This window comes from Protopterus annectens, chromosome 12.part0, assembly GCF_019279795.1.
Source record: "Protopterus annectens isolate FY-2018-M chromosome 12.part0, PAN1.0, whole genome shotgun sequence".
Taxonomy (NCBI): domain Eukaryota; kingdom Metazoa; phylum Chordata; order Ceratodontiformes; family Protopteridae; genus Protopterus; species Protopterus annectens.
In genome coordinates this window covers 216,637,242-216,663,138 of record NC_056746.1, presented here as the reverse complement: position 1 = coordinate 216,663,138, position 25,897 = coordinate 216,637,242, and the positions used below count along the sequence as shown (strand labels likewise).

General features: G+C 37.5%; 1 protein-coding gene across 1 annotated transcript in view; it reads right to left on the bottom strand.

The window, feature by feature from the left end:
• FBXL16 (F-box and leucine rich repeat protein 16) overlaps positions 1–25,897 on the bottom strand; it is a 753,965-nt gene that overhangs the window by 306,182 nt on the left and 421,886 nt on the right. The window contains exon 2 of the mRNA XM_044089266.1: positions 3,277–3,975. Within this exon, the coding sequence (XP_043945201.1) occupies positions 3,277–3,963 (687 nt within the window). The 5' untranslated portion in view covers positions 3,964–3,975. The remainder of the gene's footprint in view (positions 1–3,276; positions 3,976–25,897) is intronic.

The window sequence follows — 25,897 nt, the reverse complement described above, 5'->3', positions numbered from 1 at the left end:
CCACATCATCCAACCTCCTTTCTCGCTCTTTATCTTCATTCATCAGCCCCTCAAAGTACTCTTTCTATCTGCTCAACCCACTCTCCTCGCTTGTGAGTATGTTTCCCTCATTATCCTTTATCACCCTTACCTGCTGCACATCTTTACTAGCTCGGTCCCTCTGTCTAGCCAATCAGTACAGGTCCTTTTCTCCCTCCTTAGTGTCCAACCTTTCATACAACTCTCCATATGCCTTATCCTTAACCTTTGCCACCTCTCTCTTCACCATATGCCTCATCTCCTTATACTCCTGTCTACTTTCTTCATCTGTCTTACAATCCCACTTCTTCTTCACCAACCTCTTTCTCTGTATACTATCCTGTACTTCCTCGTTCCACCACCAGTCTTCTTGTCCTTGTTCCTCTGTCCAATGTCACACCAAGCACCTTTCTAGCTGTCTTCCTTATGAGCTCTGCTGTAGTTACCCAGCTCTTCATTTTAATGAGCTAATGTGAAACTATGTGAACGCATTTCTGCACTGGAGATGCACCTCTCCCCGGGGTGCATCTTCAGTACAGAAATGCTTTCACATAGTTTCACATTAGCTCATTAAAATGAAGAGCTTGAGTACATGTATAGCAAATGTATGTGCTCAAGCTGTCATTTATGAACTGTATGACTGAGCTGCCACGTTCTGAGGGACAGTGGTATGACTGAGCTGCCACGTTCTGAGGGACAGTGGTATGACTGAGGTGTCACATTCTGAGGGACAGTGGCATGACTGAGCTGTCACGTTCTGAGGGACAGTGGTATGACTGAGGTGTCACGTTCTGAGGGACAGTGGTATGACTGAGCTATCACGTTCTGAGGGACAGTGGTATGACTGAGCTATCACGTTCTGAGGGACAGTGGTATGACTGAGCTGTCACGTTCTGAGGGACAGTGGTATGACTGAGCTGTCACGTTCTGAGGGACAGTGGTTCAAGCAGCTGTAGGGAATCTGCTCTTCAGACATAGCTCTTTTCTAAAGGCAAGTTTAAAACTACCAGTTTTAGTGATAAACAATTCCTATTTGATTGTTTTCATGTGGTATTTTGTGGTTTTGATTTAACATGCAGTTGAATGTCTAAGACACTAAAGCTTCAATCATTTTGTTAAGCCTTTGAAATTCCATCTGTTACCCACCTTTACTTGCATTATTGTAGTCTTTTATCATAGTGAATACTATGTTGCCTATCAACAAAGGCAAAATGGGCTTAATAGACGAAAGAACATCTATGAACCTCTGAACATAGTTTTCAATATTTTTGCTACAGATTAATCCAGATAGGCTGCTCAAAATCATTCATATTTTAGAAATGGAGGCTAAAAATGTTGCAGTTCATGCAGGTCCTGGAATACTGTGGGTTTGTAAACTATCAGTGGGCCCTGAGTGAAAGACCACTGACTGTTCAGTGATAGTGAGCAGCAAAGGTTTTCAGAACTACTTGTAAATGTGATAGTCTGGGGGCACTGCCTAAGCTACATATCCTGCTATGCAGATCTGCAAGGATAACTGCATAGCTTAGCAAGTCACAGACATCTATGTAATGTCAATACATGCCAGTTTACTTGTTTGCACCTGTACAATACAGAGGAGAATATGAGCAGGACTGTAAGTGCATGTAAGTAGTGCAATCTAGAGTGTGTGTGTGTGTGTGTGTGTGTGTGTGTGTGTGTGTGTGTGTGTGTGTGTGTGTGTGTGTGTGTGTGTGTAAGTTTTGTGTGTGTGAGTGTGAGTACACTTGTATGTGTAAGTTTTGTGTGTTAGTGTGAATGCATGTGTGTGTGTGTGTGTGTGTTTGTGCGTGTCTGTGTGTAGTGGTTATTGTGACTCTATATGCTTTAGTGCTTATTGTGAGGATATGTATGTGTGCTTGTGCACGTGTGTGTGTGTGTGTGTGTGTGTGTGTAGTGGTTATTGTGACTCTATATGCTGTAGTGCTGATTGTGAGGATATGTGTGTGTGTGTGTGTTTGTGTGTGAGTATGTGTGTGTGTGTGTGTATGTTTATGTCCCTGTGTGCCTATGTGTTGTCTTATATTAACGTACACTACTTACTTCTATAGGATGGCAGGGCGCTCAGCTGAGCAGTTGTACTGACTGCTAAGTTGAGAGATTCATGGTCATGCTAATCTTATTTTAATGCAATCCATGGTCATGCATTTTGTTCATGACTGTGAATCTCTCTGAATTGGAGGTGTGCCATTCACCCTATCTGAGTAGGCCGATTTGTACTGTAAAGCACCCAAAGTATGAATTCAGCCCAGTATTTGCAGGATCTTGGCTAGTTTAAATGCTTAAGATGGGAGAAATCAAACATTTCCCAAACCTGCTATGAGCTCAGCCTAAAAAGGATCCACTTCTCTTCATCAGAAATGAACAGAACAGAATACATGGATCCATAACATATGCACAAGAAAAAATAAATTAAAGCAATGAATTAAGAAATAAAAACATCAACAGCAGAAATATTTAATGAACACATTCTCCTGTAATGTTAATGAAGTGACTCTGCAAATGCACTTGCATTGAGAAAAAATGCACATTTATGGATTGTACTCCAAATCATTTCAGCTACACAGCAAAGTATGGCATGTAAAAAGTTTTTTTCATAAGTAAAATTCTTACATTACTTCATGATCATGCTTTTCTTTAAGATATAAGCATTTTTATGCACACATTAATGTTCAGACAAATGAAACACAGGAAAAGTCTCTAGATAATATGCAAAGAACAAAACCTTCCACATCATGTTGTTGTGTAAGGAAAACATTGCTGTATAAAGACCTGTTTCTGAGTGGTAAATCAAATGATGGCTGCTTAATACTTTTCTTCTTTGATTCACTGCAGCAGATTATGGCATAATTTGTCAAATCACACATCACATAAATGCATTCAAATCATCTCAAGTTTCTATAAATATGGTTTCATGGCAAAATTAGTATCAGAGGATGAAACGGTGACAATTTTATCTAGTTTTAATTAGTAGAACTCCAACATCCTGGAAAAGTGTTTGAAGCATTCATATACCTTTCCACTGTTTATAATCAGCTTGTGTTATTGCTTAGAATAAGACACATATTTTGGCTTTTTAGTGTTACTGTTACAGTTAAGTGGTAGAGGAAAACCACTTAATATAACAGAAATTGATTAGTGTCATTACAGTTTCTACCTCTTGAGTCTCCGGTAAAACTGAACACCAGCTTAGTTAGTAACCTCTGATAATACAGGATAATGCTTATATCAGTTACTTACCTCCAAGCCTGCATCAGTAATAGTTGACCTCTTCAGGCTGACGGCCCTCACTCCCTTCTTGGAGAGGGGATAGTTGTCTATGAATTCACAAATGTCAAGATCTGAGACTCCAACCAAGCAGAAGGCATCAAAGCCCCTGACAGCAAATCCTTGTAGGCTCACAAATTCCTTCTCACCAGTTGGGAGGATGTTGTAAAGTTCTTTGGCGTGTAAAACTGGAGTTAAGCCCACCCAGAATTTTGGTTGGTATAAAACTCTACGCCATGTTTTACAGACCTGTGCAAGGACACACTTCTCACAAGCTGAAAAGTAGCAAAACAGACGGTTTAGAATCTTTTCGTCCAAAGCAAGCTGCCTCTCTAGAATAGAACCTGGCAGGATCCTCATGGACGTTTGGCCAAGGACATCATCAGTAGTGAATCCAGCGGGTGGGGCGATGGAAGGTGAGAGTCCTTGTGGAGTTATAACTGGTACTGAAACAGCCGGAATCGGTGGTTCATTAAGATTCATCAAGGATGGCGTGAGAATTGCTGGAACTGAGGAGGACTGGCACAATCGGTGTTTGGCTGCTGGGGTCCCTTTGGTAATGCTAGCCGAACCCAGTCCGTTAGGTGGAGTAGGAATCTTCACTAATCCATTTCGAGGCAGGCATGGAGGTTTGGTATCACCATTACTGTGGGATGACATTTTTGATGTTCACTAGGAAAAAGAAAATACAGTATTGTTATGACCAGAGAAACACAATATAAGTTTTTACATTAGTCTGTTAAGAACCCATAATCACTCATTTTTACAATAAACAAAGATAACTGAGGGCAAAATTAAATTAAACCAACAAACTGTAGGCTGAATTCTTCACTTAGTCTTTGTTCAGTTGCTACCATGAAATATACACACTATTCAATTTTATTTATAGCATATTTAATTTAATTTCTGCAATGTCTCTGTAAAATACATCATATTGCAAAATGTCTGCTTCAAACCACAATATCTACAGTATGATAAGGCTGAATAGGACCACTCAGAAATAATGAATGTTATACCTTACATGCCCATGCCTGAAACCAGAATATTACAAATAGGCACCTGCTTTATGTTAATGTGTTTTACAAGATAGAGAAAAAAAACAGACAAGCTCCGTCATTTTGTGGAGAGCTGCTCTCTGAACACCCCCTGCTACTTGCAATAATAACATCCACGCTTGCCATTAAAAGTCAAACTATTATTATTATTTTTTAACAGAAAAGGCCAAATATTTCCCTTTATTCTGTGATTAATCAACAAAAATTACCATTTTCAAAGCACATTGTTTAAATTTGTTAGATATGCATTCTTGCATTTTGCAAGAAGGAATGATTCTCAGTGACAATTACAGCATGATAGCATGGGATAGCTAGGTAGGGCATGCTGAAGTATGTTTTGGTATGGAAGAGAAAAAACATGGCTTCAGACATTTGGCACATTTATTTGATGTGGATGCCAGAAATTATGAGTATGTAAAATAAAGTTTCTGTTTTTACTTTTTCTCAAGCAAATGGTATCTCCTTCTGAAGCATGATAGATCAATGATCATTTTTGATCCAGTACCACTGAAAAACACTGACTCTGCTGAACCAAAGAAATGACAGTGCAGACAGATTTGGATGATGTTTACAGGAAAGTGTTTATTTTGTAGTAAGAATGTTGTCTACCTTGCAAGGCACACCTGTGCATCTCTGCCTGGAACCTGGACGAGTGGGTGGGGTACCGTAAATTCTTACCGAGTTTAGAGCCCACAACTCTCTTGGACATGGGCAGTCATTACTAAATGAAATCTTGGGTGCTGAATAGCATTTCTATGGTATTACATTGGGAATGAAACGGCTAGGCTTAAAATGACCTCTGGGTCAGTAGCCGAGCAATCTCCTATGATCCTATGATCACATACATACTATCTTGCCAATTCTAATGCTGCCAGTAATTAGATACTGTCTTTTAATTAAACCTTTCTACAATCATGTTACGACTGTGTAAGCCTGTTAGCTGGATACAATGGCAAGGTAAGAACAAGATATGCAGTTTCTTTTCTGGAAATGAGAACGCAGCATCTGTGTACCAGATTGTACAAAAAAGGGGTAGACATTTTACAGAAGCCAGTCGTATAGGTACTGTAACTTGATAATGCACGTATGACTTGTTTGTTTGTTTTTTTGTTTGTGTCTCTCAAGCTACAGATCATGTTTGTGGTAGTTTTTGATTTATAACCAAGAGACAGGTTTAGTTTTTGTGATGTTTGCATGACATTTATTTACAGCAATATGCATTGATTGGGTGTGGGATATGTTGAAATGTAGTCATACATGGCATGTTTGATATTGAAATGAAAACAAGTGACAAAACTTCAAGGGAGGTGTGAATAAATTCAAGTGTAACCTTCTACACATACATATTATTATACAATGGCTTAAAGTTTCAGTTATATGTTTTTGATTATTTTTCTTGTTTTGCTTTTGTTTCATATGTTCATTTGTTGCAGTATTCTGCAGCAACCAAAAAGAACCTGTAATAGTTACTGATAAACATATTACTGTGTCCTGTTTGCTTATTTCTATCTACTTCTCTTCTAGCTTTCTTATACATTTTGAACTTCTTTACATTTCTCTGCTATGTTTGCTTCCATGTTTTTCCATACCTTTCTCAGTTTATTTATTTTATTTTATTTATTTTATTTAAGTTTGATGACTGGGGAAGTCCACTGGGCCAAGAAAATCCCGTTTTCAGTGGAGGCCCAGGGAGAAAAGCTCTACAACAATTGCAAGTTACATTTCACATGTTACAAAAGGACATAGTTCATACAGCTAATTAAACATTTACAGATAAGCTCCATGATATTTCCAATTGGCTTGTCACAATGTTACAAAAATGAAACGACATAATTCAATGCAGAAATTTCAACATTTACATAAATGGAGGCTGATAGTTTAGCTATGCTGTCTATGAAGAATGAGTTGAACTGGCTGTTTCAAGGTTGGAGAGGTTCGGGTCTGGGCAGGGGTTTTCTTTGTTGCCAGGAGTCCCAGAATTTTTTGGGATTTGTTGAGTGCAAGGACTGGAATTTGGAGTAGTGGGCTTTGCGGTCTTTAATTATTAGTTTTTTTGTGGAGTTTTGTACTTTTTTATACTCTAGGAGTGTGTTAGGGTTTTTATGTTTTTGATATTGTTTCCATTTTTTGTCCCTTTGGTGCAAGGCTAGTTTAGCATCTTTTGATAACCACGGGCAGGGATTGGTTTTGATGCATTTGGTTCGGGGGGGGGGGGGGCTTGCTGATTGAGAAGGGTTAGGAATGAGTGGTTAAAGTAGGAAACGGCATCATCTAGAGAAAGGGTTTTTAGAGGGGACCAGTCAGTGTGCTTTAAGCATTCGGCTAAAGTTACAGGGTTGAAAGAGGAGAGGTTGCGAGTTTGGATGTAGTGGTGTTGTTTATGCTGTTGAGATGGGAGACGGTCGGCGAAGGCTGGTAGGTGATCACTGAGAGGATCAGGTAATGTTCCAGCTCTGGTGATAAGGTTTGGGTGAGTTGTTAGGATCCAGTCAATGATGGTGCCAAAGGTACATCTTTATTTGGTCTGGTTGGAGATTGTATTAGTTGGGAGAAGTTGTACAGGTTGATTGTGTGGGATAGGGCTTCAGAGTTAACAATATTCCAGATGATGTTGGTATCACTGAGTATATAGGTTTCATTTTTTTATATTGGAGGAGAACCAGGACAGGATGTTTTCAAGAGTTTTGATATTATCACCAGGGGGAATATAGAGGGCAGCGATACATATGGACTTCTGGTAATTTATTTTTAGTAAACCTATCATAATTTCAGCGTTGGTAAAGGTTGGTATTTTATTGGAGTAGGGAGTTATGGTATGGGAGGTGGGGTATATTATTGCTACTCCAGCTCCTTTTTTGTGGGCTCTGTCATTGCAAATTATTTGGAAACCTGGTGGTAGGATTTTGCTATCTTTTATATAGGTTTTCAGCCAGGTTTCAGAAATGGCAGTAATGTTGGGGTGGTTATGGCAGAGCCAGCCATGGAGGTTAGGGAGTTTGTTTTTTAGGCATTGTGCATTAAGTGTTGTAAGGTGAATGGACTTTGAGTTTGTGGGTTGAGTGGGGGGTTTGGTGAAATTGATGTTAGGGATGGGTCGGGGTGGATGTCGCTGGCTAGTGAGTGAGAGATGTGGTGGAGTAGAAGAGTGAGGCAGTGTGTTGGGCAAGGGTAGTTTGGGTTGTGTGAGAGTAGTGATTTTCTGGTACCACATTTAAGAGGGGAGTACAGGGGGGGGTTGGGCTGGGAGCAGTTTTGGTTTGAAAAAAATAGATTGGGTTAGAGGTAAAGAGTTCATGTGAGATGGATGAGTAGGATGGAAAGTGAGGTTGATGGTAGTGGAGTGTGTGTGAGAGTTATGAAAAGGGTTGGGAAAAAGTGTGAGATAGGTAAGAGAAGAGAGAGAGATTAGTAGGGCAAATGGGGTTATAGGGAGAGATGTTATGTAGAGCATTGTAGGAGGGGTGGATGTTTGGGGTGATGCAGATCTACAGGTGGGTAGGGTTTGGCTTAGGTGTGTTGTGACTGGAGAGGTGTTGAGTGGGGAGGAGTCAGGGGATGTATAAAAAGTACAGGTAGTGGGGGCAGGTAGAATCTGGGGGCAGGGTAGGGGAGCAGAGTAAGCCCGGAGGGTGAACGGAGCAGGTTATACCTTCTGGGAGGAGCAGCAATTGCCAAACAGAAAACAATCAGTGAGAAGGTTAGCAACTACAGAAATAGGGAAGCCTATAATTTTGATTTGAATGTTACCTTTCTGTATGTTTTTATTATTTATGCACCAATGGGGAGCTGCAGTTCACTGAGAGGTAGGAAAATAATGTAGTTATGCCAGGGGTTTTAGAAAGGGACATGCAGCAAAGTATGACTCAATAGAATACTAATTATAAAAAGAATGGAATATGGTATAAGTGAGTACACTACTGGGGATTCCTATGAAGTAAGAGCAGAAAAGCTAAGTCAAAAGATGGTGCCTTTCTACATCAGGTGTTTTGATTCAATATGTAAGTACAGTCATAATTACAAATGTTACTTACAGTTGTGCACACTACTGAGGGATGCCTGGGGGACAGACCGAAACAGAGTATAGTCAGGCAGAGGTTTTTAGTATTTAAAAATGGTGCCACAGCTCTGGGGAGGAATAAGTAAACTCTCAAGAGGAAGAGGGAGGGAATAAACAGGATTGACAGGGCTGGGAAGCTTACAATAAGATTGTTAGGAGACAGAGAGAAGGGGGGGGGGGGCTAAGAGCCAGGGCTTGCAGAAAGCTGTGAGAAAACAGGTTTGACAGGACTAGGAAACTTACACTAGAATTATGTTAGGACAACAAGAAAAGGGAGGGGGGGAGCTATGGACCAGGACTTGGAGAAAGCTGTGAGAAGAGCAAAACAATCAACCAGCTAGCCCAGGTCAGTACCTAAATGTGTCTGTTTATTTTTGTGAATTCAAAAGCATATTTAGTAGAGCATCAGGGAAGTAGAATATAAAATAAATGTAAAGCTTTGGGAAACTGTATAAATTTGTTACAATAAACTGGAAAATAAAATATAAGAATATAAAAGAAATGTGATAGACAAGATAAATAAAATACAAGAATATAAAAGAAATGTGATAGACAAGATAAATAAAATACAAGAATATAAAATAAATTTAAATGAGTTTTATTTATTAATTTCTTTATCTTTACTTTTAGAGTTTCTTATTGCCTGGAGGATACCCACTAACAGAAAACATAACTGTACAACAGCATTTTATTTTAGCAAATGAATTTCAGATCACTTAGTGATGTCCGACAAACATATATGATAGCCTTAATTGACAATGTGACAATACCTCTCAAGTGGCCAAATTTTTGCAGAATGTCCAGATTTTTGCTTCATATTTTTGGTGTATTCCACATAAAATCTATGGTTTTCTGGCTAATCACTGAGGATAGAAGTCACTACATAATGACAGACATTTGAGTTTCAGACTTCAAATCCTTAAAAAATGCATACTGACACAAAACTTGTCATTCTAGCAATTTTTAAAGTTTGTAATACCAACATTTAAAATATGCCCTTATTTTTGGGTCTTTGTCCCTGTATTATGCATGACATTGTCCATATTTTTTGTGCTAAGAGGTTGAGAGGTTACATGGCACAGATCTAGAGGTATGACTCATGTGCTCCACTTGTTGGAAGTAGCACTATTTTATTATGTTTAATAAATGAAATCTGTCTATCAAATCTAAATAAGACACATGTGAACACACGGCCACTTGGTTGATTAAAGACATTCATTTCATTACTGACAGATTAAAGATGTAAGCAGGAATAGAAATGCATACTGTTACATTTCAAAATATGCCTGCTCCAGGGATTACCCTTTAGCATTGCTGTTTGTGTCATGACAGACCTGCTAATACGATAACTGCTCCAAGGACCCCTCCCCACACTCAGTTATGGTGCTGCATGTTAGAGATGTCACTACATGGAATGGAAATGAACATACCTCTCAACTATCCAGATTTTCACAGAATGTCCAGACTTTTGACTCATATTTTTGTTGTGTTTTTTGTAAAATCTGTGGTTTTGTGGAAAATCATTGGGATGATCTGAAGAATGAAGTCACTAAATAATGACATACATTTGAATTTCAGACTACACATTCTTCAGAAAAATGGATGCTAAGACCAATCCTGTTATTCTATCAACTTTCTTAAGTGTGTAAGAGCAATATTTAAAATCTGTCCCTATTCTGTCCTTTGCTCACTCATTATGTCAGGCTTTGTCCAGATTTCTTGTTTTAAGATGTTGATAGGTATGGAAGTGAATGATGTTAGTGGTGTGAATGGTCCCAAGCACCATCCCACGCTCAGTTATAATGCTGTATATTAGTCATGTCACTTCATGGAATGGAAGTGAATGATTTTATTGGTGTGAATGGTCCCAAGCCCCACCCCACATGCTCAGTCATTGGGCTGTATGCTAATGATATCACTGCAGCGAATGGAAGGGAATGATGTTAGTGGTGTGAATGGTCCCAAGCCCCACCCCACAGCCAATCATGATGCCGCATGCTAGTGATGTCACTGCAGAGAATGGAAGTGAATGATGTTAGTGGTGTGAATGTACTCAAGTTGTGTTGATTTGGCTGCTGCTTTGATAAGCACAGGTGGTGTTTCCTGCACTGCTTCTTCTGGGTTCACTGTGTTTTTTCTTTTTGTTAGCACTGTTGCCTTCTATCACAAGTCACAGCAGTCAGATATGCTATGATGTGGAATTAATGAGCCACAAACTGACAAAATAAGAGATAGTTCAAGGTGAGCAATGGAAGTTTACAAATGTAATACTTTAACTCTTCAATTCTTCAATTGGTGTCTGAAGTGCAGCTTGTATTTATATATATATATATATATATATATATATATATATATATATATATATATATATATATATATATATATATGAGTGTAGGGCACTGGATCAGAGTGCACATACACTGATATCTGTTTTGTTGATACCATTTGACACACACAGATGGTTGACAGGTTTGCGAGACTGACAATTCCTGGGTAGGGGAATTTTCCCTTTCCCTGAGGACTGTTTGATCTCCGAGTTAGCATATACAAGTGGCAGGGGGGTGGCAGGGCATGCAGCATTTGGTATGCTCAACTCTGGGGTAATCCCTGGAGCATGCACAGAACATTTCTTAATTTGTAGTTTTGATGTTTTCACACTGGGATTCTGTGTGTCAGTGTAGGTGCACAGTAAATTCAATACCTAACACCCATATGTATATGTGTGTGTGTGTATATATATATATATATATATATATATATATATATATATATATATATATATAGAGAGAGAGAGAGAGAGATAGAAAGATATATATATATATATAATGTATAGGTGTATTTATTAGTGGAAGCACCCAATGCTGACAGAATATCGGCTGCAACATAGAAGTAGACATATCACTATGCATGGGCTGAGAAATGGCCTCTGTGCAATTTCTTACTTTTAAGAAATAAAATAAAACATGTACTCCTCCACATTATCTATACTACTCTAAGACTGCACAAACATGGGGTAAGGGCAGATTTCCCAACCCATGAATTTGTGTGATCTCACATACTTGTTGACCACCTGTTCAGTTGATCATATAGGTTCATAGGCAAGTACTAGGTTAACTGCCCTTGTGGGCCATTTTAAGCCTAGTCTTTTTCCCTTTTTGAGAATCAAACCCTGTACCTCTTGTTCCTGAGGTAAACACCATAACCAGTATGCCAACCGCCAAGTCTGAGATCACTCACTCCTCAGGGAAAGGGAAACTTCCTCTACACAGTCGACTAGACATCTGCTAACTTTACACACATATCATACACATATATAAATTCAAAAGCACTCATATATTTAACATCTTTTACTTTCAGTAAAAAAAGTATTGATTTTTAAATGAGTTTTAAGTGCCTAACTACTTTGAAGTCTCAAAAGAATTCATCTAAAGTTCATCCTGAAATCAGAGTCTCAACCATCAACTTCACATTGCTCAAAAAGTGCCAGTTTTCCCTGTAGTATATGTGTGTGTGTGTGTGTGTGTGTGTGTATTCAGTTTTGTGAATACACTCAGTACAGTTATGTTTCCATATTTCTCATCCTTCATTACCACTTTGATTCATAACTTTCTGCCCTTGTTACATATATGAGCCTTAAGTGTGTAGCTTTAAAGTATCCTTTCAAGCCAAAGAATCCTAAACCACCTTGTTCATTAGGGAGAATCAATTTATCACACTTCACTCTTGCCCTCCTCCCCTCCCAAATAAATGCCATCAGGTCTTTATTATTGTCCACAACTTCTCATCTGGTTGATAATAATATGCTTGGCCTGTATATAAAGTTAAAGACACTAGAATAATTGTCACTGCTTGTATCTTAACTATTTACATCTATAATCAACAGCTTCCAGTTTCTCAGTTTTTGCTTTATCTTTTGTTTATTCACTTCCCACATACTCTTAACTGCCATAACAAAATCCCCTTTAATCCATATACCTAAATACTTAATCGTATCATGTCGCCATAAATACGGATGTTGCTCAACAGATTAATGTGCGGGTATGTAGTCCACCACTACAAACTGGTAATAAAATTAGTGTTTGGGTGGCAGCACTTTTTATTCATTGGTATGAGATCTGTTGTGATGTGAGGTCTGTAAAGAGCAGAATAAAATGAGGCACATAGTCTTCTTACTGGGTGAAACCCATGTACTTTTGTTTTAAAAAGGAGTTATAGAGAAGCATCATCCATGAAACTTAGAGCAGCACTGAAGAAATTGACTTATATACACACTGAGGTTGGAGCCCAATAGGCTACAGATGTTATTTGTCCAAAGTAGTGGGTAGTGAGGGATCTAGTCACTATTTGCTAGAATGATACTTGCTGGTCATTGATGAGGTTTGCTCTGGCTTCTTCAGCTGTCAAAGGTAGTAGTAACATGTCTGATCCAATTTTTAAGGCTATATAATCATTACAGTGCACACCCACTCAGTCCAAAAGAAAGCATTTTAAAAAGACTGCTACTGTTATTATTGTCTGCTATTGAGACAAATTACAAAAAAAAAATAAAATACTGATTAGTGTCCACCAGCTCTGCACAAATGTCCATGACACAGGTGATAAGGAAGGCCAAAGTATGAAAGTTTCCTTACACTAGCAGGAACAGGGCAGGGCAGCTGACAGCCACATGGACACTATAGACTCCTGGATGAGTGTCAGCCTGCTACTGGGTGTACTGGTCCCACTGAAGGAAAACAATAAATTACCAAATCATATGAGCTGAGTCCAACATGTACTGACTCAGAGCCCCGTTAGTATACTCAGTATCATACAGAATGCTAAGAGGTGACCTGTGTCTGACATACAAGGCATACTTCATCCCAATACTGATGGATTTACTGCACTTCAGCAAGTCAAATGGTATCACAACTACTTGATCTGGGGATATAAACCTCTCCTGCAGCATCAACAGAACAGTTGGCAGGTGCAGTTATATCTCACAGAGGATACCGATTTTTCTGGAACAAATTCCACAGCCACATAAAACAAAGTTAATCCCTGTCCATATTTAAGCTTAACTTGACTCTAGAGCTGGGAAACAGAAAATTTACTCCAGGACTACCTCCTGTACTATTAATGGACAGAGGCAGCTCCTAAATGCTTTAATCCATGCATGGGTGCTTTTGGAGTATCTATGTATGATCCCATTTATTCTCATTAGGGGTAATATATAATAATTGACCATGGGGTGGACAAAGCCAATCTCTAACCAAATGGGATAGGTTAATTTGAGCACAAAAAGGGAAAATGGCTAGGCTTAAAATGGCCCTCAAGGGCAGCTAGCCTAGTACTTCCTATGAACTTGTGACACATGGAGAAGGAGAGAAAAGTATGATTGTGAATAAGCAACCAACATGACCTATGACAAAAATGAAAAGGGGTGAGAGATAGATTGTGGGATGGAGTAATCAAAGAGAGAGACAGATAATAGTAATAATAATAATAATAATAATAATAATAATAATCATATCTATTTGTTAACCAGGTAGGCCCTCTAGATATAAACTGCCTACTCAGGGATGACCCCGGAGCAATGTCTAGTTAAGTGATTTGTTTAAGGTCACAGAGTAGGTAAATGAAAGCTGTGGGAATTAAACCCTGTACTACAAGCACTATAGCTCACAGCCTTAGCCTCTACACCAACTGCCAGACTAACAGACAGGGTAAAGGAATGCTACCATAACATGAACTAAGGAGGTTTTACTAATAGGGCTCTGACTATATTTTTAATTTTCAAATTTTAAACATATTTACTTGTTAACTAGGTAAATGAACATAATCCAGGCTGTAAGTGCAAATTATAATGCCATACTTATGGACAGTTTAGAGTATCCAGTCAGCCAGCATATGTTTTCATGAGGTAGTAGACAAACCTGGAAACTGGAGAACTTGTGAACTACAAGGATGACCAGAGGTCAGCGTTGAATGTGAGAGCAAGGAGTTGTGCGGTAAATAGATCTTAACTGATGAGCCAGCATGCTGCTCATGTTACTCACGCCAGTAGTAAAGGGATGTGTGGGTATTCTGAGAGTGAGGCTATTAGTTTAATGAAAACATAGAAAGGGGAATAGCTTATGTACCTAACTGATGAAGAGGGTAGAGCTCATGTATCTAACTGATGAAGAGGGTACAGCTCATGTACCTAACTGATGAAGAGGGTACAGCTCATGTACCTAACTGATGAAGAGGGTACAGCTCATGTACCTAACTGATGAAGAGGGTACAGCTCATGTACCTAACTGATGAAGAGGGTACAGCTCATGTACCTAACTGATGAAGAGGGTACAGCTCATGTACCTGATGAAGAGGGTACAGCTCATGTACCTAACTGATGAAGAGGGTACAGCTCATGTACCTAACTGATGAAGAGGGTACAGCTCATGTACCTAACTGATGAAGAGGGTACAGCTCATGTACCTTAACTGATGAAGAGGGTACAGCTCATGTACCTAACTGATGAAGAGGGTACAGCTCATGTACCTTAACTGATGAAGAGGGTACAGCTCATGTACCTAACTGATGAAGAAGGTACAGCTCATGTACCCAACTGATGAAGGGGTAGAGCTCATGTACCTAACTGATGAAGAGCAGTGAGCTGGGCTACTGATTTCTTTGCTCACAGACAGCAGTTTACATGCAGTTTATAAAATTAGTGATCACGGCCATAAAGATTAGGAGCATGAATATTTGTATTAAATGGATCATTTAGGTAGACACCTGAAATGTATGGGATGAAGTTTAGAAAAGCCAAGAAAGTTACAAGCGTTACGATGGAATGTAGTTTAGAACAGCTTTGCAAGTTCCTTTCTTGAGAGATGAAAGTATCAGTACCTAAGACAGCCAACTACCTGGACTATGGAGGGCTTTTCTGTATAACCAGGTATGTGTGCTCTGGAAAACTGTTCAAGGAAGCTGACTACAGTAATAGCAACATTAATGATATAACAGTAGTACATTGCTGCAATGCAATGGCTCTAGATGGTCAAAATGTCTATATCATGTCCAGTTTGATGGAAAACGAAGAGCTGCAAAGAAGAGTATTTCTTTTTGATATTTCACTTGTGAAACTTACAGTCATTAAGTAGAACATTTCTTAATGTGAAATTCAACCACTTTTAGGAATTTAGAAGGTATCTCTGGCAAATGTATTTATTTAATTTAATTATTTAACATTTGTTTACCAGGGAAGTCTGACTTGGAACAGAGACAATTTTCAGTGGAGGCCCGGGGAGAAACACTCCAGACGCATGTCTTTCTTGATGGGAAAGGTGGTAAAGGGAATAAGGTGGTAGGAGCATCTAATCTTCCTGCAAACATATAATATATCATTGCTTAACAGTGACTGCTGCAGCCTCTAACAGAAATGTATCCACTATTCAATCCATCTCAAATGCAGATTCATCTCTCTCCCCCCAAGAAATGAATGCCACTGCAAAATAACTCAAAAAACTAACTGGTTACCTTTGAAACAATTTGCTAACTTTCTATTTGTCTCTCAACTATTTAAACATATCAAGAGTGAGATCTTTCCCCACTGGCCTCCAGACTATTCAGAGATGCACTACTGTACAAAAACTGAATCCTCACCCCCAAACCCCCAAAACTAGGCTTAACTTCACAGACCATGATTTCTCCGTCCTTTGTCCCAAACTGTGAGGATCTGTCTCTTCTTTTCTTTAAAGATCATTCCTCTTACCCCATTTTGCAGTCACAACTAAAAGCACATTACAATGATCTAGGAAAATGTAACTGCTCACATAGCTCGCTCTGACACTTTTCATTGTAGTTCTTTCAGCATGCCAACTCTGATAACCACTCTGTATACAAGTCATGCATATACTGTATTTTGTCAGTCAATCTATATATAATGTCATGTATTGTCTTGATACCTTCAAGCAAAGTCTGATATTAGCTTTGTTTTTAATACATGTTATGTATTGCATTTTGGCTTTCACTTTGTATACAATGTGATTTATCTATTGTGTTTATCCCCAGACTTAGGGATACAATGGGACTAGTGTTCTACCCCAATTAATAAATTCAAAACACGCAAATAAATAATCCCTGTTTGTGCAAGACCACATGTAGTTAGAGAAAGATATGAGAGGGTAATGAGGATGTTCACAGCAGATCCCATACTTTTAAAAGAGACCGGAAATTAGGCTATATCAATTTACAAAGCACACAACAGTATACTGACTCTGGCAGAGGAATGGAGTAAAGTGTGTCTGCATGGAGAGATTGACAGTGGTAAGGGAAATAATTGATTATTACAAGGGAGGACTCGGGTGACAGCACATCTGAATACGGGACAAATGTACAAGTACTCTGTTGAGACAGCCAGATAAGGCCAGGAAAAGCAGAAGTGTATATGTCATGGCTCTCAGTGGTCATCCTGGGGGGACATGACACAGTTGGCAGAGCTTTGGGACTTCAAGATGAGAAGGGCACAGTATAGTGGGACACTAGACACGACTCAAGTATTTGGTAGTCTTAAGGCTGTAACACAAATTACATTTGGTTATAAAGTATGATACACCTTTTCATGTAACTTGGACAAAATTTAAGACTGTTGCCTCTTGCTGTTCCTTTTGGGTAATTCATAAAGGCTTTACTAGGACCAGTCACTAAATTACCTGTTAGGAAATCCATAGCAATATAACTCTGCTATACACTACAGTATCCAAGAAACTGGATATTTAAGATATTATAAGCATTTGCATAACCTTTATGTACAGAGAATAGTGCATAAAATACAATTGTTACTGAAGTGAAAAATGAACAGGTATTTGTTTAGATTCAGATCATCACACATGCATAGATGCATGAAAATAAAACATGCCCAAACTTACGTACACTCACATACATGCAAGCACACAGATACACACACATATGTGAATGAAACAGACATACATAGCTAGCTGCATGATAAAGCACATGAATACACATGACTGTCTTCCGTCACTGTTTTTCCATAAGGATGTGTCTTCTTGCCCAAGATTTTGTTAACATGAAAGCAAACATGCATCATTGATATGATAGGAGTTGCTATTGAATATTCAAAAAAAAAATATTTCCTTGGAAGCAGACCTGCATACCATGGGATGTGCAGTAACACAGGAACATGAGAAATAGACAGAACTGCATGAAATATGTTTTTATTATTATATTATACTTCCTGGATGTTTTTTTTTTGTTTATTATGTCTTGAAAAACATAAGCTGAAAATATCCACAACTACAGTTCGATTGAAATTATTGTAATTTCAGTTGGATATTTGTAGTTTTAATGCTTCACGGAAACTTCTTTTACACTGTTTGATATATTTTTCTGTAAGAAGTACAGTTACATGCTTTCTTGCAAAAAGAACTCTTTTTCCTCCTCTCCTATTGACTGCCTGTCACTAATTACATTTTACTAAAAACAAGCACATTCATTTGTAAAAAGCATGATATGTGTTGTTAAATGTTATAAAATAAAAAGTTAACAACTATTTACATGCAGAGATGAGCAAAGGCCTTTCATAATGCATGAGTGAAGCAATCGAACAGACAATAAGTTTGCATGCTGTATACATGACAGCAATCTGTGAATAAACTTGTGATCTAACTCTGAAAAAATAACTTGTGATCTAATGAGTCCCAAAGCACATGATTCCCTCAGTAACTGCATGACTAGGTTGCACTAGTGAGTGTTTTTTTTTCTTTCAAAAAAGACATTTATGAAGTTGAGTGTAATAGTTAACTATACACTGTGGTATGGAGGCATCCATTTTGTGGAGAGGAAGAGAAGCATGATGATGTCACTGCTTCACAAGGCTTAATTATACTGACTGCAACAGATGAGAACACAAAAGCTGCATTATCCAAGATCATGTTAGTTGAGTAAGAAAACTTTGTGCTTACCTTTGGTGAGTTCAACAAGAAAAAAAAAAGACAATACTCTTCTTGTTTGGTAGGACTTGTGCACATAGAAGCAATCTAAACGTTTTAATTGCATGGTCTTAAAACTGGTGGCACTATTACTCCTTTACAACACATGCCATTGTTTATAAAATGGATGCCACTATATCACAGCTTCTTTTTTTTGTGTAATATTCATTAATGACAATTATACAACAACCCCCCATTAATATTCAAAAATGTGCACGCTGATTGGTCAGTGTGGACGTTGTAAATCAGAGTTATAGTAATGGAAAAAGGTCCGGTCGCCCGGACTTTTTCCATTACTATAACTCTTTTTTTTACAGCAACGGAGAACGCAAGATCTCTGTTGTTTCACACTGTCTCGCTATGTTAAACTCCTTTAACATAGTGAGACAGTTTGTAAAAAGCAACGGCGATCTTGCTTTCTCTGTTGCTTTTGCCCACAGCTCTGATGTACTGCGTGGGCATACGCATGCGCAGTACATCAGAACTGTCACAGAATACCAGACAGCTGCGGAAGGGCAGCAAGGAGGCATTATACAATGCCATTATTTAAGAAAAGTAATTATATTTTTTCTTAAATAATGTCATTGTATGATAGCAATAACCTACACCTGGGTGTGGGTAATGCTGGATTTACCCACGGTTGGCTTTGTTTGGCCACTCGGGCTTCGCCCTCGTGACCAATCCACACCAACTGTGGGTAAATCCAGCATTACCCACACCCAGGCGTGGGTTATTGCTATATTATCAACTGCAATGCAGCTGAGAAACTATGCATTATTTACAATACATTCACCAATAATTACAAATGAATGATAAATACATCTCAAATCAACTGTCATAGATTAAGACATGCAAGAACACAAAACTGCAATAAAACAACAAAAAAACTGAAATACATAAAGCCCAAATGCATATCTAAATAACCTAAATATTATAGCCCTGCGCCTCTTAAAAGGAAGAGACTAAAAACAAATAATGCAATTTAGTTATCCAATATAGCAGAATTCTATGTAGAACAGAGAAAAAGTGTGGAAAGAATGGCAAAATAAAAAGCACCATAATAGCTAGAAAACTTCAGAATGCTCAATAACTGTACTAAAAAGCAAGTAAATGAAGACAAAAACTGTACTATAACAACATTCAGAACAATAGTAAACACAACCCTAAATAAATCTGGTTAACCATTCAAGAAATCTTACATACCGGTCAAAAATTCAAACTTAACCCCTCTCCTAATAACTCACCACTAGTAAATGCAACATAATTCAACTCTTATTTCAAAGATAGTATAATGTCCCTAACCAAAGATTCCCCAACATCTAACCCCAACGCTGCCTAACAGCCACATATCACCACATCCACTTTCACCTTCAAACCTGTGCCCACATTCTATATAAACTGAAACCATGCTCTACATCAGCTGATGACTTCCCAGTGAATACCTTAAAACAGCAATCAGAAGTACTGCCTATCCTGTCTCAATCACTATAAAAGGGTCACTAAAGCTAGAGATAATGGCAAACTAAAGTAAAGAGAAAAAAACAGCCCATTGAGTAAAAGTTGCTAAACATGTGACGACAACGATTAAATATAGGCAAAGAAATAGCAACTAACATGGCTCAGGAGACTAAAGAAAAAAACAAGTAAGCCAGTACTTAGAAAAAACAGCACACAAAGTTTAATAAAAAACAAGGCAAGCACTTTCACAGTGCAGAGACGGTTTCTTCAGACCCAAATCCAAAAGCACACATAACAAATGAAATTTAAACAGGCCAATGAGTAAATGTAGAGATAGAGCATCATAATTAGAAGCAATTAGGTTAAAAACCTACTAACCCGCACAGCTTTATATAGATACGTTACTATGTTTTCATTTGGGTAAACCTATTAAGGGGTTTGTTAGAGCCTCTATGAAATTTTGATAATATTTAAATGGCTCCTTCGTTTTGTGTTATAGTAAGTCTCTTTATGGTATGTGCAGTTTCAGTTCATTGTGTTTTTATACATATAATATATGTTTATGGTTTTCACCTTTTTTCTTTCTCTTTTTTTATTGATCGTGGCTAATCATGAGTATCTCTTAGTGGGCAGTTCCGTTTACCTGCCTTTTAAGCTGAATGGACGTTCTGATAGGGTGAATGTACATGATGTAAAAATCTGCATCCTGGAGGATACGGTATGCTCCTTATTTGTATTTATATGTTTATTAATTTGATGAATGCAGTGTGATGATATTTCACTCTTTCTCACACATTGAGACTTTCTGTCATGAACATAATGAAGTTTCGGCAGGTAAATGTATTTTTTTAGTCTTAACATATAGAGCTTCACTGAATTTTGTTTTCTACATGATTTTTATATATATTGTGGCAATGTCTTTTATCAGTAGAATGTTTTTATATGTAGCAATTTTTTGCTTAGTGATTTCAACATGCACTTAGGATCATTTAAAATGTGCAGTGCTATGGTTAATAGACTTTTTTTTTTTGCTTTTGGATTTAGGTCTGAAGAAACAGTCTCTATGCTAAAGAATACAAAACCTAAAGAAATAGTGAAATAGTCAGCAATCACTGGAAAATAAGCCTTGCAAAAATTGTCTGCAGTTCATTATGAGAATAAATAATTATTTGCTTATTTTATAATAGCCACATTTTAAACTTGGCTTGTTGTGAATATGAATGTGCAACTGCATTTAAAGGACATTTTGAATGCGGATTAATGAAATAATAATTTCCCAAGTTCTTGTAATGCTTAAGCAGGCACTACATCATAATGCAGGGGCTGGAAGCTTCCTTAACAATTACAGACAGGATTAGTAACTACTTGGTAATCACTTAATGGATTTTATATGTATGTGTGAACTAAAAAGATGTCTGATAGCAACTTTAGGAACCACTTAATAAACTAAACCACTTAGTGTAGCACAATGCCCACCCCTATGTTGAACTGCACTCCACAGAAACACTGCAGCTGTACCTCTGAGAGAAAGTACAGTTGTGGAGTTAGTCTAAGCACAATCATAGCGGACAGCAGTATGTGTGTGTGTGTGTGTGTGTGTGTGTGTGTGTGTATATATATATATATATATATATATATATATATATATATTTTGGAAGGGCTAAAGCAGTCCACAAATACAACTGCCTATGAAGAGTTTGAAAAACCTAAGAAAGACCTCGTCTTTCAGGAGGTCCATAAATTACCGTTTTAATCAGGAAGTTCCTACATCCATACATGCAGTAATCTGAATATACACATGATTAATAACAGGCACTGCATAGCTACTAGACATTTGATATAATTTATAGCCTTTCAGACAATCAGAACAGACCCAAACTTTACAAGGATGTAGAGCAGTGTGTTACTCTTTTACAGAAAGATGATTTGCACTGTTCTTGTTTTTTCTGTTTTAAGGGGACATGACAGTTCGACCCCATGGTCACCCTCAGATACTTCAGTGAGCACATCCATTATATCAAATGGTCACTAAGTCAGATCATTAAATGATCACTAAATTAAATGGTCACTCTCTGGGAGGTTGGGAGATGCATACTCCTATAGCTGCAGGGCATTTGAACGACATCCTGATGGGATGGATTAGGATACCACCTGACTCATCATTTAATGCAATATTTGGACATTTAAACTACTCATCAAGTAATGGACTAAGTATATTATTGGCTACAATATGATTACTGTTACTCTTTTATATTGTGAGAATATCTGACTACTGTAATTTTACTCTCATAATGTATGTGTTTGTGATATCCATTTTGAAACTTTCTTCCCAGATCTTTGCTTAAAAATGGACATTGCACAGCCAGAAATAACTTCCTGATTAACAAATGGCACTAAATAAATCTGTATCTGAGGTTTGCACAGGCTGTTCATTTGGTTTGGTTGGGGTGAGCATCACTTTAACACATCATGGTATTATTGGTATCACATCTATGTCATTGTTAATCAGTGTGCAAAAAGTGGTGACAAGGGATTTTGTATTTCATCTACACCATTGTTTATTGGGGTCTATATTAGATGAATGACCGTTCCCATGTTCGAATCATAGATGGTCGACATCATATGATCGAACGTCAGAAAGATCGAAGGTGAAAGTCAACGGCTTTTCACGTGCAGAATGGGAAATTTTCCCTTTCTGCACTGAAGTGCATTCTCAGATTTGGTATATTTAAGTGGGGGTGTGGGTGGGTGGTGCAGGGGGGCTTGCCCCACTGCTCAGAGCGGTAAGGTAAGTTTTTTTTTTTATTATATAGTCAATGTTTTGAACTTTGCTCATATAAGTTTGCTCATGTGAGGTTCAAAGTTTTGAAACTTCGACTATATAATATAGACCCATTTATTGGTGTTGTGGTCATGCTGACAGAGGCTTTTCCATCTCTTCAGTACCATGGTGTTTACCAGTGCTGTACTCATAGGAGCAGATGCTTTACAGGAAGAGAGACTTTATGCTTTCCCCTACATGGGTATGTGACTCCTAGTAGATTTTTTAGGCACTCTGTGTTACCATTCCTGACTTGGGTGCTGCATGTTTGTAGGCTCTGTTAGCTGAAACTGTTAGAGGTCCTTTCGGGTCCTGAGTCATGGGTTTGCCTTCACTGGCCAATATCAGCATGTTTCAGCATCATTTATTTGTACCATGTAAAGGGAATGAAGTCTTGACATTAGAAATGTGGGTAAGGATGCAGACGACATTCCCAAACCATAACCTTCTGCACCTAAATTATAATCATCTATCTTCAAAGTGCCAGTTACATTGACATTAGATGTGGGTTTTGTAATGTGATGTAGGGGGTCTCTGGCTATATTGTCCTCACTCCTTCACAGATAGTTTTATATGAATTCCATTTGATTCCAATCTTTTTACAAGATAAAAATGCATGTACGCAAAAATTACAGAATAATCAGCTCCATCTTTTTTTGCTCTAAGTCAAAAAACAGATAAATCATGTTAAATAAGCATAATTCATTTTAAAATATAATTCATTTTTAAAATACAATACAACTCATTTTTGTATATGTGTATGGTGTAAGTAATGTTGATATTAGAAGTTGGCCATAAAAAGTCAAGTGTAAGAGGGAACAGTATTGCGTACATACAACGTATGTACGCTTTAGCCTTGTAACATAACAAGTTTTAATAGATCTTATAGACAGAGTTTTTACATTAATACGACTTGGCCATTAACTTTTGCTAACGAATTTGTTTGTAACAATTATCTATAAGAACAGTACTAATTGCTTAATTGGGCAGGCAATGTACTATATATTTACGCCCAAATGTTCCATTATTGTATGTCTGAGGAAGGAAACGTATTGGCGTTTCCGAAAGCGCTTACTATATTAAATCTTTAAGTTTTTAGCTTCGGTTTGGTTTGCTGTGTTCTCATTTTTAGCAGTTTGTTGAGAGTATATTGTTGGTTAAAAAAATATCAGTTTATGAGTACAGCACCCCATGCCACATTACAGAGTCAGTGTTGTAAAATACATTGAATCATTCTGTTATGGTGAAAGTCTACCAGTCTTCTAAAATTCTTAACATTGAGTATGTGTACTACCCACTAAACTGCTAACAGTTTGAGAGGATTTATAATAATCATTTAGAACAGTTTGAGCGGATTTATTATAATCATTTACCCCATATCACTTTCAAATTCCCACCCAAATTGCCCATAAACAAAATGCATACATGGATTCTACAAATGCAATGCCATATGCTTCAATTTATTAAATATCTGTCCTCTTAAACATAATCAATATTCTTACATCAATGAATATGTCATCTAGAAGATGTTTGACAGCATCACCAAAAATAACTGAAAGCTCTGTCCAGCTCATTAATTGTGCCTCAGACAACAAACAATATTCTGTTAGTTGTCCCCAAAATATTCACATACATTAGCATCATTTCCATCAGTTTCATCCAAATAATAGTATAATATTTACAAAATGAAGCAGGAGGTATCAAGTTCTCAAGCTGAAAGGCAAATACAGCTTTGTGTCATATAATCACCTGTGTCCAGGCCATGTTTCCGCTCCAGCACATTGTATCAAAGGCAAAAGAGCATTGTGAACTATGAACCAAGATGCAAGTGGGCCATAGTTCAACAGAACATCCTACTGTAGTAAACAATCAGGGAGATAAAGAAAATATAATTATAAATGCACCTATTTAAGTATAACAAACACTATGATCATTCTTATTTTATTAGTCAATAAAATTCAACCTGCCTTGTATTGCTACCTTTTCAGTTGCCAAGCATATTATATTAATTATATCTGACAAGGTTACTGTAGCAAGAAGCCCATGCCGCATTTAGCTTTGGTACAGCTAAGAGTAAACTATTACAAATTTCATTAAATAATGCTGCATAGTGCTGCTTTGAATATTTCTCATTATCTGCTATTGATGCTGATTAAGTAATAGCATATTTCTTCAAACTATTTAATGTTGAAATAATCACTAGATCACAACATTTGTGTCATTTTAATATTTTACATCTGGACCATCATCCTCTTCTGAATACTATGTCCTGTTAGATGCAATGCACTACTATGTGTTGTGAGGAAAGAAAAGAAAAGGACCACAACATAACAAAATCTATTGTCACTCCGAATAATGCGCATCAAAGAGAAACTGAAATGGAAACAAAACTTCGACAAGTCTGAATGAAAATCATCATCCATGTCACAATGCTTAGGAATAATCAACCCGTCCAGCATCACTGCTATTCTATCACACAAAAAAGATCTCCAGCAAAGAGCATTTAAAATCTACCAGTCAAATGTAAGGCATCAGTGCTCGTATCTAATGTCTGCCATAGGTGATCGGCAGCCCATGTTATGTGCTATCAACACTTTAACAATATAATCTTAGGACATTCTTACAGAATCACGATGGTGAAAGAAATTGCAAACTTGGGAAATACAACTAAACAAGGAATCCAGCAGAAATCATTAGAATTATGAAATGCTCATCAAACTGAAAACTGCAACATTGCAAAGTTAAGTAAAAAAAATAAATTAATAAATATGAATGTTTATGATGAAAAATACATTTAAAGAAGCTTTAACCTATGTATAAAGACATCTTTATTAGGATATAAAGTGAAATAGCAAATATTTGCAATCATGCACATATACAACTAATTGCATGCAGTAGACATTTACAAAATAAGACAGAGACTGTTACATTACCACTTGTCAGTACAATAGAATAAAATCCATAACCATGACACAGATAATTATTTCTCTGTTCTGAAGTGAATAACAAATAAGTGTACCTTACTCATGTGTGCTAATCTAGTCCTACACACAAGACAAAATGGCATAGAATACATACAACATAAAACATGCAAAGCACTAGACCTGTTCTCTTACTTAACCCTTATCCTAACCCTAACCTACAAGCACTCTTACATACACACCAACCATTTGAACCTTTTCAGTCAAACATTTATTTTCCTTCACACTTCAACTTCTAAACACTATCAAAA